Source organism: Scyliorhinus torazame, chromosome 8 (genome assembly GCF_047496885.1).
Source record: "Scyliorhinus torazame isolate Kashiwa2021f chromosome 8, sScyTor2.1, whole genome shotgun sequence".
Taxonomy (NCBI): domain Eukaryota; kingdom Metazoa; phylum Chordata; class Chondrichthyes; order Carcharhiniformes; family Scyliorhinidae; genus Scyliorhinus; species Scyliorhinus torazame.
Window position 1 is genome coordinate 158,734,593 of NC_092714.1, and position 15,732 is coordinate 158,750,324.

The window sequence follows — 15,732 nt, forward strand, 5'->3', positions numbered from 1 at the left end:
CAGTAGGTGGTGTCTGTGTCGGGGATTTCCGCAATAGTCTTCTTTACAAACTCCATGTCGTCCCAGTTGGGTGCGTACACATTCACCAGAAAATTCTAACACAACTGCAAACCCTAACCCTACGGCAAACCCTAACCCTAACCCTTACATGAACCCTACTGCAAACTCTAACCCTAACCCTAACGCAAATACTACTGCAAATCCTAACACTAACCCTACTGCAAACCCTAACCCTAACCCTACTGCAAATCCTAACCCTAACCCTACTGTAAATCCTAACCCTAACCCTACTGATAACCCTAACCCTACAGCAAACCCTAACCCTAACCCTACTGCAAACCCTAACCCTACTGCAAACCCTAACCCTAACCCTACTGCAAATCCTAACCCTAACCCTACTGTAAATCCTAACCCTAACCCTACTGATAACCCTAACCCTACAGCAAACCCTAACCCTAACCCTACTGCAAACCCTAACCCTACTGCAAACCCTAACCCTAACCCTACTGCAAACCCTAACCCTACTGCAAACCCGAACCCTAACCCTACTGCAAACCCTAATGGTACTGCAAACCCGAACACAAATCCTACTACAAACCCTAACGCGAACCCGACTGCTAACCTTAGCCCTACTGCACCGAGTGCTGAATTTGGTGCATTTTGAGTGCTATAGTAAGAGTTTGGTGACCGAGGGAGTATAAGGCTTCATTTTTATCTAAAGTTTAGTCTTTCTTTTATTTAGTTAATTAACTTAAAAGTTGCTGTTTGGTTTAGAAGAAGGTGAATTTTCAATCAGCTTTAAACAGGCTTCTACTTGTAGGCACTTGTAGCTGGAGTTTGTTAATTAGTTAATTGGATTAGGCCAGTTTTCAGAGGCTGGATTCACAGGATAAAAGTGATCCCCTACAGGGATGGTGGCCATCACGGAAACTTGGATAGAAGAGGGGCAGAAATGGTTGTTGGAGGTCCCTGGTTATAGATGTTTCAATAAGATTAGGGAGGGTGGTAAAAGAGGTGGGGGGGGTGGCATTATTAATTAGAGATAGTATAACAGCTGCAGAAAGGCAGTTCGAGGAGTATCACCCTATTGAGGTAGTATGGGTTGAAGTCAGAAATAGGAAAGGAGCAGTCACCTTGTTAGGAGTTTTCTATAGGCCCCCCAATAGTAGCAGAGATGTGGAGGAACAGATTGGGAAACAGATTTTGGAAAGGTGCAGAAGTCATAGGGTAGTAGTCATGGGCGACTTTAACTTCCCAAATATTGAGTGGAAACTCTTTAGATCAAATAGTTTGGATGGGGTGGTGTTTGTGCAGTGTGTCCAGGAAGCTTTTCTAACACAGTATGTAGATTGTCCAACCAGAGGAGGGGCAATATTGGATTTAGTACTGGGTAATGAACCAGGGCAAGTAATAGATTTGTTAGTGGGGGAGCATTTTGGAGATAGTGACCACAATTCTGTGACTTTCACTTTAGTAATGGAGAGGGATAGGTACGTGCAACAGGGCAAGGTTTACAATTGGGGGAAGGGTAAATACGATGTTGTCAGACAAGAATTGAAGTGCATAAGTTGGGAACATAGGCTGGCAGGGAAGGACACAAGTGAAATGTGGAACTTGTTCAAGGAACAGGTGCTACGTGTCCTTGATATGTATGTCCCTGTCAGGCAGGGAAGAGATGGTCGAGTGAGGGAACCATGGTTGACAAGAGAGGTTGAATGTCTTGTTAAGAGGAAAAAGGTGACTTATGTAAGGCTGAGGAAACAAGGTTCAGACAGGGCATTGGAGGGATACAAGATAGCCAGGAGGGAACTGAAGAAAGGGATTAGGAGAGCTAAGAGAGGGCATGAACAATCTTTGGCGGGTAGGATCAAGGAAAACCCCAAGGCCTTTTACACATATGTGAGAAATATGAGAATGACTAGAGCGAGGGTAGGTCCGATCAAGGACAGTAGCGGGAGATTGTGTATTGAGTCTGAAGAGATAGGCGAGGTCTTGAATGAGTACTTTTCTTCTGTATTTACAAATGAGAGGGGCGATATTGTTGGAGAGGACAGTGTGAAACAGATTGGTAAGCTCGAGGAAATACTTGTTAGGAAGGAAGATGTGTTGGGCATTTTGAAAAACTTGAGGATAGACAAGTCCCCCGGGCCTGACGGGATATATCCAAGGATTCTATGGGAAGCAAGAGATGAAATTGCAGAGCCGTTGGCAATTATCTTTTCGTCCTCACTGTCAACAGGGGTGGTACCAGGGGATTGGAGAGTGGCGAACGTCGTGCCCCTGTTCAAAAAAGGAACTAGGGATAACCCTGGGAATTACAGGCCAGTTAGTCTTACTTCGGTGGTAGGCAAAGTAATGGAAAGGGTACTGAAGGATAGGATTTCTGAGCATCTGGAAAGACACTGCTTGATTAGGGATAGTCAGCACGGATTTGTGAGGGGTAGGTCTTGCCTTACAAATCTTATTGAATTCTTTGAGGAGGTGACCAAGCATGTGGATGAAGGTAAAGCAGTGGATGTAGTGTACATGGATTTTAGTAAGGCATTTGATAAAGTTCCCCATGGTAGGCTTCTGCACAAAGTAAGGAGGCATGGGATAGTGGGAAATTTGGCCAGTTGGATAACGAACTGGCTAACCGATAGAAGTCAGAGAGTGGTGGTGGATGGCAAATATTCAGCCTGGATCCCAGTTACCAGTGGTGTACCGCAGGGATCAGTTCTGGGTCCTCTGCTGTTTGTGATTTTCATTAATGACTTGGATGAGGGAGTTGAAGGGTGGGTCAGTAAATTTGCAGATGATACAAAGATTGGTGGAGTTGTGGATAGTAAGGAGGGCTGTTGTCGGCTGCAAAGAGACATAGATAGGATGCAGAGCTGGGCTGAGAAGTGGCAGATGGAGTTTAACCCTGAAAAGTGTGAGGTTGTCCATTTTGGAAGGACAAATATGAATGCAGAATACAGGGTTAACGGTAGAGTTCTTGGCATTGTGAAGGAGCAGAGAGACCTTGGGGTCTATGTTCATACATCTTTGAAAGTTGCCACTCAAGTGGATAGAGCTGTGAAGAAGGCCTATGGTGTGCTCGCGTTCATTAACAGAGGGATTGAATTTAAGAGCCGTGAGGTGATGATGCAGCTGTACAAAACTTTGGTAAGGCCACATTTGGAGTACTGTGTACAGTTCTGGTCGCCTCATTTTAGGAAGGATGTGGAAGCTCTGGAAAAGGTGCAAAGAAGATTTACCAGGATGTTGCCTGGAATGGAGAGTAGGTCTTACGAGGAAAGGTTGAGGGTGCTAGGCCTTTTCTCATTAGAGCGGAGAAGGATGAGGGGCGACTTGATAGAGGTTTATAAGATGATCAGGGGAATAGATAGAGTAGACAGTCAGAGACTTTTTCCCCAGGTGGAACACACCATTACAAGGGGACATAAATTTAAGGTGAAAGGTGGAAGATATAGGAGGGATATCAGAGGTAGGTTCTTTACCCAGAGAGTAGTGGGGGCATGGAATGCACTGCCTGTGGAAGTAGTTGAGTCGGAAACATTAGGGACCTTCAAGCAGCTGTTGGATAGGTACATGGATTACGGGAAAATGATATAGTGTAGATTTATTTGTTCTTAAGGGCAGCACGGTAGCATTGTGGATAGCACAATTGCTTCACAGATCCATGGTCCCAGGTTCGATTCCGGCTTGGGTCATTGTCTGTGCGGAGTCTGCACGTCCTCCTCGTGTCTGCGTGGGTTTCCTCCGGGTGCTCCGGTTTCCTCCCACAGTCCAAAGATGTGCGGGTTAGGTGAATTGGCCAATGATAAATTGCCCTTAATGTCCAAATTGCCCTTGGTGTTGGGTGGAGGTGTTGAGTTTGGGTAGGGTGCTCTTTCCAAGAGCTGGTGCAGACTCAGGGGGCCGAATGGCCTCCTTCTGCACTGTAGATTCAATGATAATCTATGATTAATCTAGGACAAAGGTTCGGCACAACATCGTGGGCCGAAGGGCCTGTTCTGTGCTGTATTTTCTATGTTCTATGTTCTATGTACAGTGCAGACTTTGTTTGCACTGAGTGCTGAATTTGGTGCATTTTGAGTGCTGTAGTAAGAGTTTGGTGACCGAGGGAGTATAAGGCTTCATTTTTATCTAAAGTTTAGTCTTTCTTTTATTTAGTTAATTAACTTAAAAGTTGCTGTTTGGTTTAGAAGAAGGTGAATTTTCAATCAGCTTTAAACAGGCTTCTACTTGTAGGCACTTGCAGCTGGAGCTTGTTAATTAGTTAATTGGATTAGGCCAGTTTTCAGAGGCTAGATTCACAGTATAAAAGTGATCCCCGACAGTGCAGACTTTGTTTGCACTGAGTGCTGAATTTGGTGCATTGAGTGCTATGGTGAGAGTTTGATGACCGAGGGAGTGCTGAATTTGGTGCATTTTGAGTGCTATAGTAAGAGTTTGGTGACCGAGGGAGTGCTGAATTTGGTGCATTTTGAGTGCTATAGTAAGAGTTTGGTGACCGAGGGAGTTAGGTGAGGAGGGAGTAAGGTGCTCCTTTCATTTTGTTTCCGACATTTCCGCAAAGAGTGAGAAGAGAGCCAGGAGTTTACAGAAAGTGTAGCTGACTGGGAGCAGAGTCGGAGGGCGGAGATCTAGTTAGTCCACAGGGCAGCTATATTCTGTCAGGTAAGAGGGGATGGAGGCTAGGCCAGTTGCATGCTCCTCCTGTAGGATGTGGGTGGTGAGGGATACCACCGGTGTCCCCGCTGACTATACCTGCGGGAAGTGCACCCAACTTCAGCTCCTCAAAGACCGTGTTAGGGAACTGGAGCTGAAGATGGATGAACTTCGGATCATCCGGGAGGCAGAGAGGGTGATTGAGAAGAGTTACAGGGAGGTAACCACACCCAAGGTACAGGACAAGAATAGCTGGGTTACAGTCAGGGGGAAAAAAACAAACAGGCAGACAGTGCAGGGATCCCTCGTGGCCATTCCCCTTCAAAACAAGTATACCGTTTTGGATGCTGTTGGGGGGGGATGACCTACCGGGGGAAGGCCCGAGCGGCCAGGTCTCTGGCACTGAGTCCGGCTCTGGGGCTCAGGAGGGAAAGGGGGGAGAATAGAAAAGCAATAGTTGTAGGAGATTCAATGGTTAGGGGAATAGATAGGAGATTCTGTGGTCGCGAGCGAGACTCCCGGAAGGTATGTTGCCTCCCGGGTGCCAGGGCCAGGGATGTCTCTGATCGTGTCTTCAGGATCCTTAATAGGGAGGGCGAGCAGCCAGAAATCGTGGTGCACATTGGTACCAACGACATAGGTAGGAAAAGGGGTGTGGAGGTAATAAACAAGTTTAGGGAATTCGGCTGGAAGTTAAAAGCCAGGACAGACAGAGTTGTCCTCTCGGGTTTGTTGCCGGTGCCACGTGATAGCGAGGCTAGGAATAGGGAGAGAGTGCAGTTGAACACGTGGCTGCAGGAATGGTGTAGGAGGGAGGGCTTCAGGTATTTGGATAATTGGAGCGCATTCTGGGGAAGGTGGGACCTATACAAGCAGGACGGGTTGCATCTGAACCAGAGGGGCACAAATATCCTGGGAGGGAGGTTTTCTAGTACTCTTCGGGAGGGTTTAAACTAATTTGGCTGGGGAATGGGAACCGGATTTGTAGTCCAGCAACTAAGGTAGCCGATATTCAGGACACCAAAGCGTGTAGTGAGGCAGTGAGGAAGGGAACACCGACAAAGGAGAGTACTTGCAGGCACGGAGATGGGTTGAAGTGTGTATACTTCAACGCAAGAAGCATCAGGAATAAGGTGGGTGAACTTAAGGCATGGATCGGTACTTGGGACTACGATGTGGTGGCCATCACGAAAACTTGGATAGAAGAGGGGCAGAAAAGGTTGTTGGAGGTCCCTGGTTATAGATGTTTCAATAAGATTAGGGAGGGGGGTAAAAGAGGTGGGGGGGGGGGGTGGCATTGTTAATTAGAGATAGTATAACAGCTGCAGAAAGGCAGTTCGAGGGGTATCACCCTATTGAGGTAGTATGGGTTGAAGTCAGAAATAGGAAAGGGGCAGTCACCTTGTTAGGGGTTTTCTATAGGCCCCCCAATAGTAGCAGAGATGTGGAGGAACAGATTGGGAAACAGATTTTGGAAAGGTGCAGAGGTCACAGGGTAGTAGTCATGGGTGACTTTAACTTCCCAAATATTGAGTGGAAACTTAGATCAAATAGTTTGGATGGGGTGGTGTTTGTGCAGTGTGTCCAGGAAGCTTTTCTAACACAGTATGTAGATTGTCCGACCAGAGGAGGGGCAATATTGGATTTAGTACTGGGTAATGAACCAGGGCAAGTGATAGATTTGTTAGTGGGGGAGCATTTTGGAGATAGTGACCACAATTCTGTGACTTTCACTTTAGTAATGGAGAGGGATAGGTGCGTGCAACAGGGCAAGGTTTACAATTGGGGGAAGCGTAAATACAATGTTGTCAGACAAGAATTGAAGTGCATAAGTTGGGAACATAGGCTGGCAGGGAAGGACACAAGTGAAATGTGGAACTTGTTCAAGGAACAGGTACTGCGTGTCCTTGATATGCATGTCCCTGTCAGGCAGGGAAGAGATGGTCGAGTGAGGGAACCATGGTTGACAAGAGAGGTTGAATGTCTTGTTAAGAGGAAAAAGGAGACTCATGTAAGGCTGAAGAAACAAGGTTCAGACAGGGCATTGGAGGGATACAAGATAGCCAGGAGGGAACTGAAGAAAGGGATTAGGAGAGCTAAGAGAGGGCATGAACAATCTTTGGCGGGTAGGATCAAGGAAAACCCCAAGGCCTTTTACACATATGTGAGAAATATGAGAATGACTAGAGCGAGGGTAGGTCCGATCAAGGACAGTAGCGGGAGATTGTGTATTGAGTCTGAAGAGGTAGGAGAGGTCTTGAACGAGTACTTTTCTTCTGTATTTACAAATGAGAGGGGTGATATTGTTGGATAGGACAGTGTGAAACAGACTGGTAAGCTCGAGGAAATACTTGTTAGGAAGGAAGATGTGTTGGGCATTTTGAAAAACTTGAGGACAGACAAGTCCCCCGGGCCTGACGGGATATATCCAAGGATTCTATGGGAAGCAAGAGATGAAATTGCAGAGCCGTTGGCAATGATCTTTTCGTCCTCACTGTCAACAGGGGTGGTACCAGGGGATTGGAGAGTGGCGAATGTCGTGCCCCTGTTCAAAAAAGGGACTAGGGATAACCCTGGGAATTACAGGCCAGTTAGTCTTACTTCAGTGGTAGGCAAAGTAATGGAAAGGGTACTGAAGGATAGGATTTCTGAGCATCTGGAAAGACACTGCTTGATTAGGGATAGTCAGCACGGATTTGTGAGGGGTAGGTCTTGCCTTACAAATCTTATTGAATTCTTTGAGGAGGTGACCAAGCATGTGGATGAAGGTAAAGCAGTGGATGTAGTGTACATGGATTTTAGTAAGGCATTTGATAAGGTTCCCCATGGTAGGCTGCTGCAGAAAGTAAGGAGGCATGGGATAGTGGGAAATTTGGCCAGTTGGATAACGAACTGGCTAACCAATAGAAGTCAGAGTGGTGGTGGATGGCAAATATTCAGCCTGGATCCCAGTTACCAGTGCGTACCGCAGGGATCAGTTCTGGGTCCTCTGCTGTTTGTGATTTTCATTAATGACTTGGATGAGGGAGTTGAAGGGTGGTTCAGTAAATTTGCAGACGATACGAAGATTGGTGGAGTTGTGGATAGTAAGGAGGGCTGTTGTCGGCTGCAAAGAGACATAGATAGGATGCAGAGCTGGGCTGAGAAGTGGCAGATGGAATTTAACCCTGAAAAGTGTGAGGTTGTCCATTTTGGAAGGACAAATATGAATGCGGAATACAGGATTAACTGTAGCGTTCTTGGCAATATGGAGGAGCAGAGAGATCTTGGGGTCTACGTTCATACATCTTTGAAAGTTGCCACTCAAGTGGATAGAGCTGTGAAGAAGGCCTATGGTGTGCTCGCGTTCATTAACAGAGGGATTGAATTTAAGAGCCGTGAGGTGATGATGCAGCTGTACAAAACTTTGGTAAGGCCACATTTGGAGTACTGTGTACAGTTCTGGTCACCTCATTTTAGGAAGGATGTGGAAGCTTTGGAAAAGGTGCAAAGAAGATTTACCAGGATGTTGCCTGGAATGGAGAGTAGGTCTTACGAGGAAAGGTTGAGGGTGCTAGGCCTTTTCTCATTAGAACGGAGAAGGATGAGGGGCGACTTGATAGAGGTTTATAAGATGATCAGGGGAATAGATAGAGTAGACAGTCAGAGACTTTTTCCCCGGGTGGAACAAACCATTACAAGGGGACATAAATTTAAGGTGGAAGATAGAGGAGGGATATCAGAGGTAGGTTCTTTACCCAGAGAGTAGTGGGGGCATGGAATGCACTGCCTGTGGAAGTAGTTGAGTCGGAAACATTAGGGACCTTCAAGCAGCTATTGGATAGGTACATGGATTACAGTAAAATGATATAGTGTAGATTTATTTGTTCTTAAGGGCAGCACGGTAGCATTGTGGATAGCACAATTGCTTCACAGCTCCAGGGTCCCAGGTTCGATTCCGGCTTGGGTCACTGTCTGTGCGGAGTCTGCACGTCCTCCCCGTGTCTGCGTGGGTTTCCTCCGGGTACTCCGGTTTCCTCCCACAGTCCAAAGATGTGCAGGGTAGGTGCATTGGTCATGTTAAATTGCCCTTAGTGTCCAAAATTGCCCTTGGTGTTGGGTGGAGGTGTTGAGTTTGGGTGGGGTGCTCTTTCCAAGAGCCGGTGCAGACTCAGGGGGCCGAATGGCCTCCTTCTGCACTGTAAATTCAATGATAATCTATGATTAATCTAGGACAAAGGTTCGGCACAACATCGTGGGCCGAAGGGCCTGTTCTGTGCTGTATTTTCTATGTTCTATGTTCAAACCCTAACACTACTGCAAACTCTAATGCTAATCCTACTGCACACCCTAACCCTACCCTACTGCAAACCCTAACCCTTCTTCAAACATTATCTCAACTGCAATCCATGCCAAACCAACTGCAAACCCAAAGCTAATTTTGGGCTGGTTTCTCCACCCTATCGCCACAGATTTCTGGTTCTGCACGCTGTCGGGATTCTCTGCTTCACCGGCTGGTCAATGGGGTTTCCCTTTGTGGGGCAGCCCCACACCATCGGGAAACCCCCGGACTGCCGGCAAAATGGAGAATCCGATGGCGGAGAATTCAGCATCATATTGCTAATCCTAACTCGACTGCAAATCCACCCTTTGCCCAACTGATAGCCCTAACCCTACTGCAAACCCTAAGCTTACTGCAAACCCCAACCCCACTGCAAACCCTAACGCTATTGCTAACCCTAAGTCTACTGCAAACCCTAACCCTTTCAAACATTAACCCGACAGCAAATCCTAATCCTTTTGCAACCCCGAACCATAACCCCACTACAAACTCATATCTAACTCCAATGCAAACACTAATACCAACCCTAACCCTACTGCAAACACGAACCCTAACTGCAAACTCATACCTAATTCCACAGCAAACCCTAATACCAACCCTAACCGTACTGCAAACCCTAAACCTAGTACAAACCCTAACTCTAACTGTAAACTTAACTTTGCTGCAAGCCCAACCATACTCCGAACCTCAACTCAAATGCAAACTCTAATGCTCACCCTAACTCTAACCCTTACAGTGTGTGAGCAATCACTGTGAGAGATTCGACCCGCACAAATCCTAACTCTAATCTTAAAATAGTGGTCGCAGACACTGAGCGAGGGGAAATACGAATAGTGGTCCAAACTTTTTTTCTTCTTGGTTTGAGCCATGCAAACCCTAAATCCTAACTCTAACACTAAGCATAACCCCAGGCACAGAATGATTCACTCATTCAAACCTCCAGCCCTAATGCTAAGCTTAACCTTAACATAGTCCCACAGACATTGAATAATTCAACCCATCCAAACTCTAGTCCAAGCCCGAATACAGTGTCCACTGTTGCCAATTGGAGCAGGCTTTGCTCCTGAGCACTGAATCCTTTTGGAACTTTGCAATGACACAAACGTGCTCTCCAAGGAGACGAGGTATGATGAGCGTGTGAAAGACAAATTACACCAGTTACTGCTTCAAAAGTACTTTAGTGGCTGTAAAGTACTTTGTGGCATTGCGAAAGGTGCTATAGAAATGTAGGATCTTCCTACTCCACAGCCCGTTACAGGTGGAAACTCGGATGGGGGAAGAGGTGAAGTCAGCGTCCACTGACCAAATGACAGGGCCAGTGTTTTGATAGGTCGATTCTGAGAATGCCCCAAAACACTCCACAGCACAATGAGGCAGAGTCACTGTTATAATGTAGAAATTCACCTCAGCAACAGATCACACCGCAAGATCACACAGATGTGCCCAATGACTTTGTTGTATATTTGAATGGCGGTGGCTGAGGAATCATCAGGAGAATTCTTCTGTTCTTATTCAATGGGTCCTGTCACCTGAGAGGACTGCCTCACCTGTACCTCTGTCAGAGCAGCACTCCCTCAGTACCTGACTCGAGGGCCTGCCTGAAAATTGTGCTCCAGCCCTGGAGTGGGACCTGAACCCGCAGATTTCTGAATCAAGGGAATGGGGGCACCACTGACCCACACTTGAGACAAGACTGATGCCAAGGTGACCAACATCTCCAGTAATTCCAGTGAATTGCTTTTGATTTCAGGTCCATCAGTTATGGTGCAATTGGGGTCATTGTGGGACATGAATTCTCACATGCGTTTGATGATGATGGTAAGTGCCAGTGACCTCTTAATGAAGAAATGTTCTGTGCACAATTTAATGATCCTTTGTTCCTTTTTGAAGCCTGATTCGCTGCATTGGAAAAGAACAGGAGCGCTCTCAGGATGCACTGATTACCGCTGACTTCACAGCTCCATAAATGATCTGGTATTTTGTCTGGGATTCCTCTTGTTTAATTCTCATCACAGGATGCTTGATGGCTCTGGAGCTGCGGATAGACTCACTTTGGAGCATCCGCGATGCTGAGGACGCCGTGGATAGCACGTTTAGCGAGTTGGTCACACCGCAGGTGCAAATTACTGAGGGAGATTTACATAGAACATACAGTGCAGAAGGAGGCAATTCAGCCCATCGAGTCTGCACCGACCCACTTAAGCCCTCACTTCCACCCTATCCCCATAACCCAATAACCCCTCCTAACCTTTTTTATGGTCACTAAGGGCAATTTAGCATGGCCAATCCACCTAACCTGCATGTCTTTGGACTGTGGGAGGAAACCGGAGCACCCGGAGGAAACCCACGCACACACAGGGAGACTCCGCACAGACAGTGACCCAGCGGGGAATCGAACCTGGGACCCTAGAGCTGTGAAGCCACAGTGCTATCCACTTGAGCTACCGTGCTGCCCACGGTCACACATAGAAAATGGGTGATCAAAAGAAAGAGCAAGAGTAGGAAGGCAGTGCAGGTGTCCCCTGCGGTCATCTCCCTGTCACTTTGGATACTGTTGAGGGAGGTGGCTCACCAGGGGAAGGCAGCAGCAGCCAGGTTCGCGGCACCGTGGCTGGCTCTGGTGCTCAGGAGGGCAGGAAAAAGAATGGCAGGGCTATAGTGATAGGGGACTCAATTGTAAGGGGAATAGACAGGCGGTTCTGCGGACGCAATCGAGACTCCAGGATGGTATGTTGCCTCCCTGGTGCAAGGGTCAAGGATGTCTCGGAGCGGCTGCAGGACATTCTGGGGGGGGGGGGGGGGGGGGGGGGAGGATGCATATAGACACCAAAGATATAGGTAAAAAATGGGATGAGGACCTACAAGCTGAATTCAGGGAGTTAGGTGTTAAACTAAAAAGTAGGACCTCAGAGGTAGTAATCTCAGGATTGCTACCAGTGCCACAAGCTAGTCAGAGTAGGAATGTCAGGATAGAGAGGATGAATGTGTGGCTTGAGAAATGGTGCAAGAGGGAGGGATTCAAATTCCTGGGGCACTGTAACCGGTTCTGGGGGAGGTGGGGCCAGTACAAACCGGACGGTCTGCACCTGGGCAGGACTGGAACCGATGTCCTGGGGGGAGTGGGGAGGGGGTGGTGGGGGGGGGGGGGGGAGATGGTGTTTGCCAGTGCTGTTGGGGAGGATTTAAACTCATGTCGGAGGCAAGAAAAACGGGGCCAGAAACAAACAGCAATAAGGGAGAAAGTGCAAGGCAGAGAAGCCAGAGTCAAAAATCAAAAAGGGCGACAGTACAAGGTACAGTGACTGAGGAGAGTGTGAAAAGGGAGGTGGCCAATGCAGGATTGAGAGTGTTGTACCTAAATGCGCGCAGTATACTGAACAAGGTAAATGAGCTTGTTGTGCACATTGAAATTGGCCGGTACGATGTTGTGGGCATCACAGATTCGTGGCTGCAAGGGGATCAGGGCTGGGATCTAAATATCCAAGGATATGTGTCCTATCAAAAGGACAGGCAGATGGGGAAAGGGGGCGGGGTTGCATTGTCAGTAAGGAATGAAGTTAAATTGATAGCATGGAGCGATATAGGATCAGAAGGCATAGACTCTCTGTGGGTAGAGTTGAGGAATCACAAAGGTAATAAGACCCTGATGGTAATAAGACCCCCTAACAGTACACAGAACATAGAACTGTGCAGCACAGTACAGGCCCTTCGGCCCACGGTGTTGTGCCGAACTAGTTTGAAACTAAGATCAAATCAACCTACTCCCAATCATTCTAGTGCACTCCATATGCCTATCCAATAACTGCTTGAAAGTTCCTAAAGTGTCCGACTCCACTACCATAGCTGGGAGTGCGTTCAACACCCCAACCACTCTCTGAATAAAGAACCTACCTCTGACATCCTTCCTATATCTTCCGCCTTATAGTTATGGCCCCTTGTAACAGCTACATCCACCAGAGGAAAAAGTCACTGAACGACCACTCTATCATCATCTCATGACCTCTCATCATCTTATACATCTCAATTAAGTCACCTCTCATCCTCCTTCACTCCAATGAGAAAAGCCCTAGCTCCCTCAACCTTTCCTCATAAGTCCTACCCTCCAATCCAGGCAGCATCCTGGTAATTCTCCTTTGCACCCTTTCCAATGCTTCCACATCCTTCCTATAATGAGGTGACCAGAACTGCACACAATACTCCAAATGTGGTCTAACCAAGGTCTTGTACAGTTGCAGCATAACCTCACGGCTCTTAAACTCAAACCCCCTGTTAATAAATGCTAACACACTATAGGCTTTCTTCACGGCTCTATCCACTTGGGTGGCAACTTTCAGACATCTATGGACATGAACTCCGAGATCTCTCTGCTCCTCCACATTCTTCAGAACCCTGTCGTTAACCCTGTAATCCGCATTCAAATTTGTCCTCCCAAAATGAATCACCTCACGCTTATCAGGGTTAAACTCCATCTACCACTTTTCAGCCCAGCTCTGCATCCTATCAATGTCTCTTTGCAGCCTACAACAGCCCTCCACATTATCCACTACTCCACCAATCTTGGTGTCATCAGCAAATTTACTAACCCAACCTTCAACTCCATCATCCAAGTCATTGATAAAAATCACAAATAGCAGAGACCCAGCACTGATCCCTGTGGTACACCGCTGGTGACTGGGCTCCAGGATGACAATTTACCATCTACCACCATCCTCTGTCTTCTATGTGAAAGACAGTTACTGATCCAATCGGCCAGATTTCCCTCTATGCCATGCCTCCTTACTTTCTGCATCAGCCGACCATGGGGCACCTGATCAAACGCCTTACTAAAATCCATGTATATGACATCAACTGCTCTACCTTCATCTATGTACTTAGTTACCTCCTCAAAGAAAACAATCAAACTTGTGAGGCAAGACTTACCCCTCACAAATCCGTGCTGACTATCCTGGATTAAGCTGTATCTTTCCAAATGATCATTAATCCTATCCCTCAGGACCCTTTCCAATAATTTATCTATGACTGAAGTGAGACTAACCGGCCTATAATTCCCAGAGTTATACCTATTTCCTTTCTTGAACAAGGGGACAACATTCGCCTCTCTCCAGTCTTCTGGCACTATTCCTGTAGACAGTGAGGACATAAAAATCAAAGCCAAAGGCTCTGCAATATCATCCCTCTCCTCCCAAAGAATCCTAGGATATATCCCATTTGGCCCAGGGGACTTATCTATCCTCAGGCTTCTCAAAATTTCTAACACATCTTCCTTCCGAATATCTACCTCCTCCAGCCTACCAGCCTGTATCGCACTATCCTCCTCTACAACATGGCCCCCCTCCTTTGTGAACACTGAAGAAAAGTATTCATTTCGGGCCCCTCCCATATCTTTAGACTCCATGCACACGTTCCCACTACTGTCCTTGACCGGCCCTAACTTCACCTTGGTCATTCTTTTATTCCTCACATAAGTGTAAAAAGCCTTGGGGTTTTCCTTGATCCTACCCACCAAGGACTTCTCATGCCCCCTCCTAGCTCTCCTAAGCCCTTTCTTGACCTCCTTTCTAGCTATCTTGTATCACTCAAGTGCCCTAACTGAATCTTGTTTTCCCATCCTTACATAAGCCATCTTCTTCCTCTTAACAAGATATTCAACCTCTTTTGTAAAGTGCCTGGAACTCGCTACCGCAGGAGGTGGTGGAAGCAGGGACGATAGTGACATTTAAGGGGCATCTTGACAAATACATGAATAGGATGGGAATAGAGGGATATGGACCCAGGAAGTGTAGAAGATTGTAGTTTAGTCGGGCAGCATGGTCGACACGGGCTTGGAGGGCCGAAGGGCCTGTTCCTGTGCTGTACATTTCTTTGTTCTTTGTTCTAAACCATGGTTCCCTCACTCAACCATTTCCTCCCTGCCTGACAGGGACATACATATCAAGGACACGCAGTATTTGCTCCTTGAACAAGCTCCACATCTCAACTGTGTCTATCCCTGACAGTTCCTGTTTCCATCTTATGCTCCCCAATTCTTGCCTAATCACATCGTAATTACCCTTCCCCCAGTTATAAACCTTGCCCTGTCGTATGTTCCTATCCCTCTCCATTGCTATAGTGAAAGTCACCGAATTGTGGTCACTATCTCCAAAGTGCTCTCCCACAACCAAATCTAACACTTGGCCCGGTTCATTACCCAGTACCAAATCCAATTTGGCTCCTCCTCTTGTCGGTCTATCCACATATTGTGTGAGGAAACCCTCCTGCACACACTGGATAAAAACAGCCCCATCCAAACTAATCGAATTATAGTGGTTCCAATTAATATTTTGAAAGTTCAAGTCACCCATGACAACTACCCTGTGACTAGCGCACCGATCCAAAATCTGCATTGCAATCTTTTCCTCCACATCTCTGTTACTGTTTGGGGGCCTATAGAAAACTCCTAACAAAGTGACCGCTCCTTTCCTATTTATAGCTTCAGCCCACGCTACCTCAGTAGACAGATCCTCCTCAAACTGCCTTTCGGCAGCCATTATAATATCCTTGATTAACAATGCAACTCCTCCACCTCTTTTACCACCTTCCAGAACCTTACTGAAACATCTAAACCCCGGAACCGCCAACAACCATTCCTGCCCCTGTTCTATCCATGACTCCGTAATGGCCACAGCATCATAGTGCCAGGTACCAATCCATGCTTCAAGCTCACCAACCTTATTCCTGATGCTCCTCGCATTGAAGTAGACACACTTCAAATCACT

General features: G+C 47.0%; 1 protein-coding gene across 4 annotated transcripts in view; it reads left to right on the top strand.

Moving 5' to 3' along the window:
- The window catches only part of phex (phosphate regulating endopeptidase homolog, X-linked), a 691,216-nt gene that overhangs the window by 512,653 nt on the left and 162,831 nt on the right, over window positions 1-15,732 (top strand). For 3 of the 4 annotated variants that reach the window (XM_072514452.1, XM_072514453.1, XM_072514454.1), the window contains one exon: window positions 10,728-10,795. The exons of the other annotated variant lie outside the window; for it this stretch is intronic. In XM_072514452.1, the coding sequence (XP_072370553.1) occupies window positions 10,728-10,795 (68 nt within the window). The remainder of the gene's footprint in view (window positions 1-10,727; window positions 10,796-15,732) is intronic. 4 annotated transcript variants of the gene reach the window in all.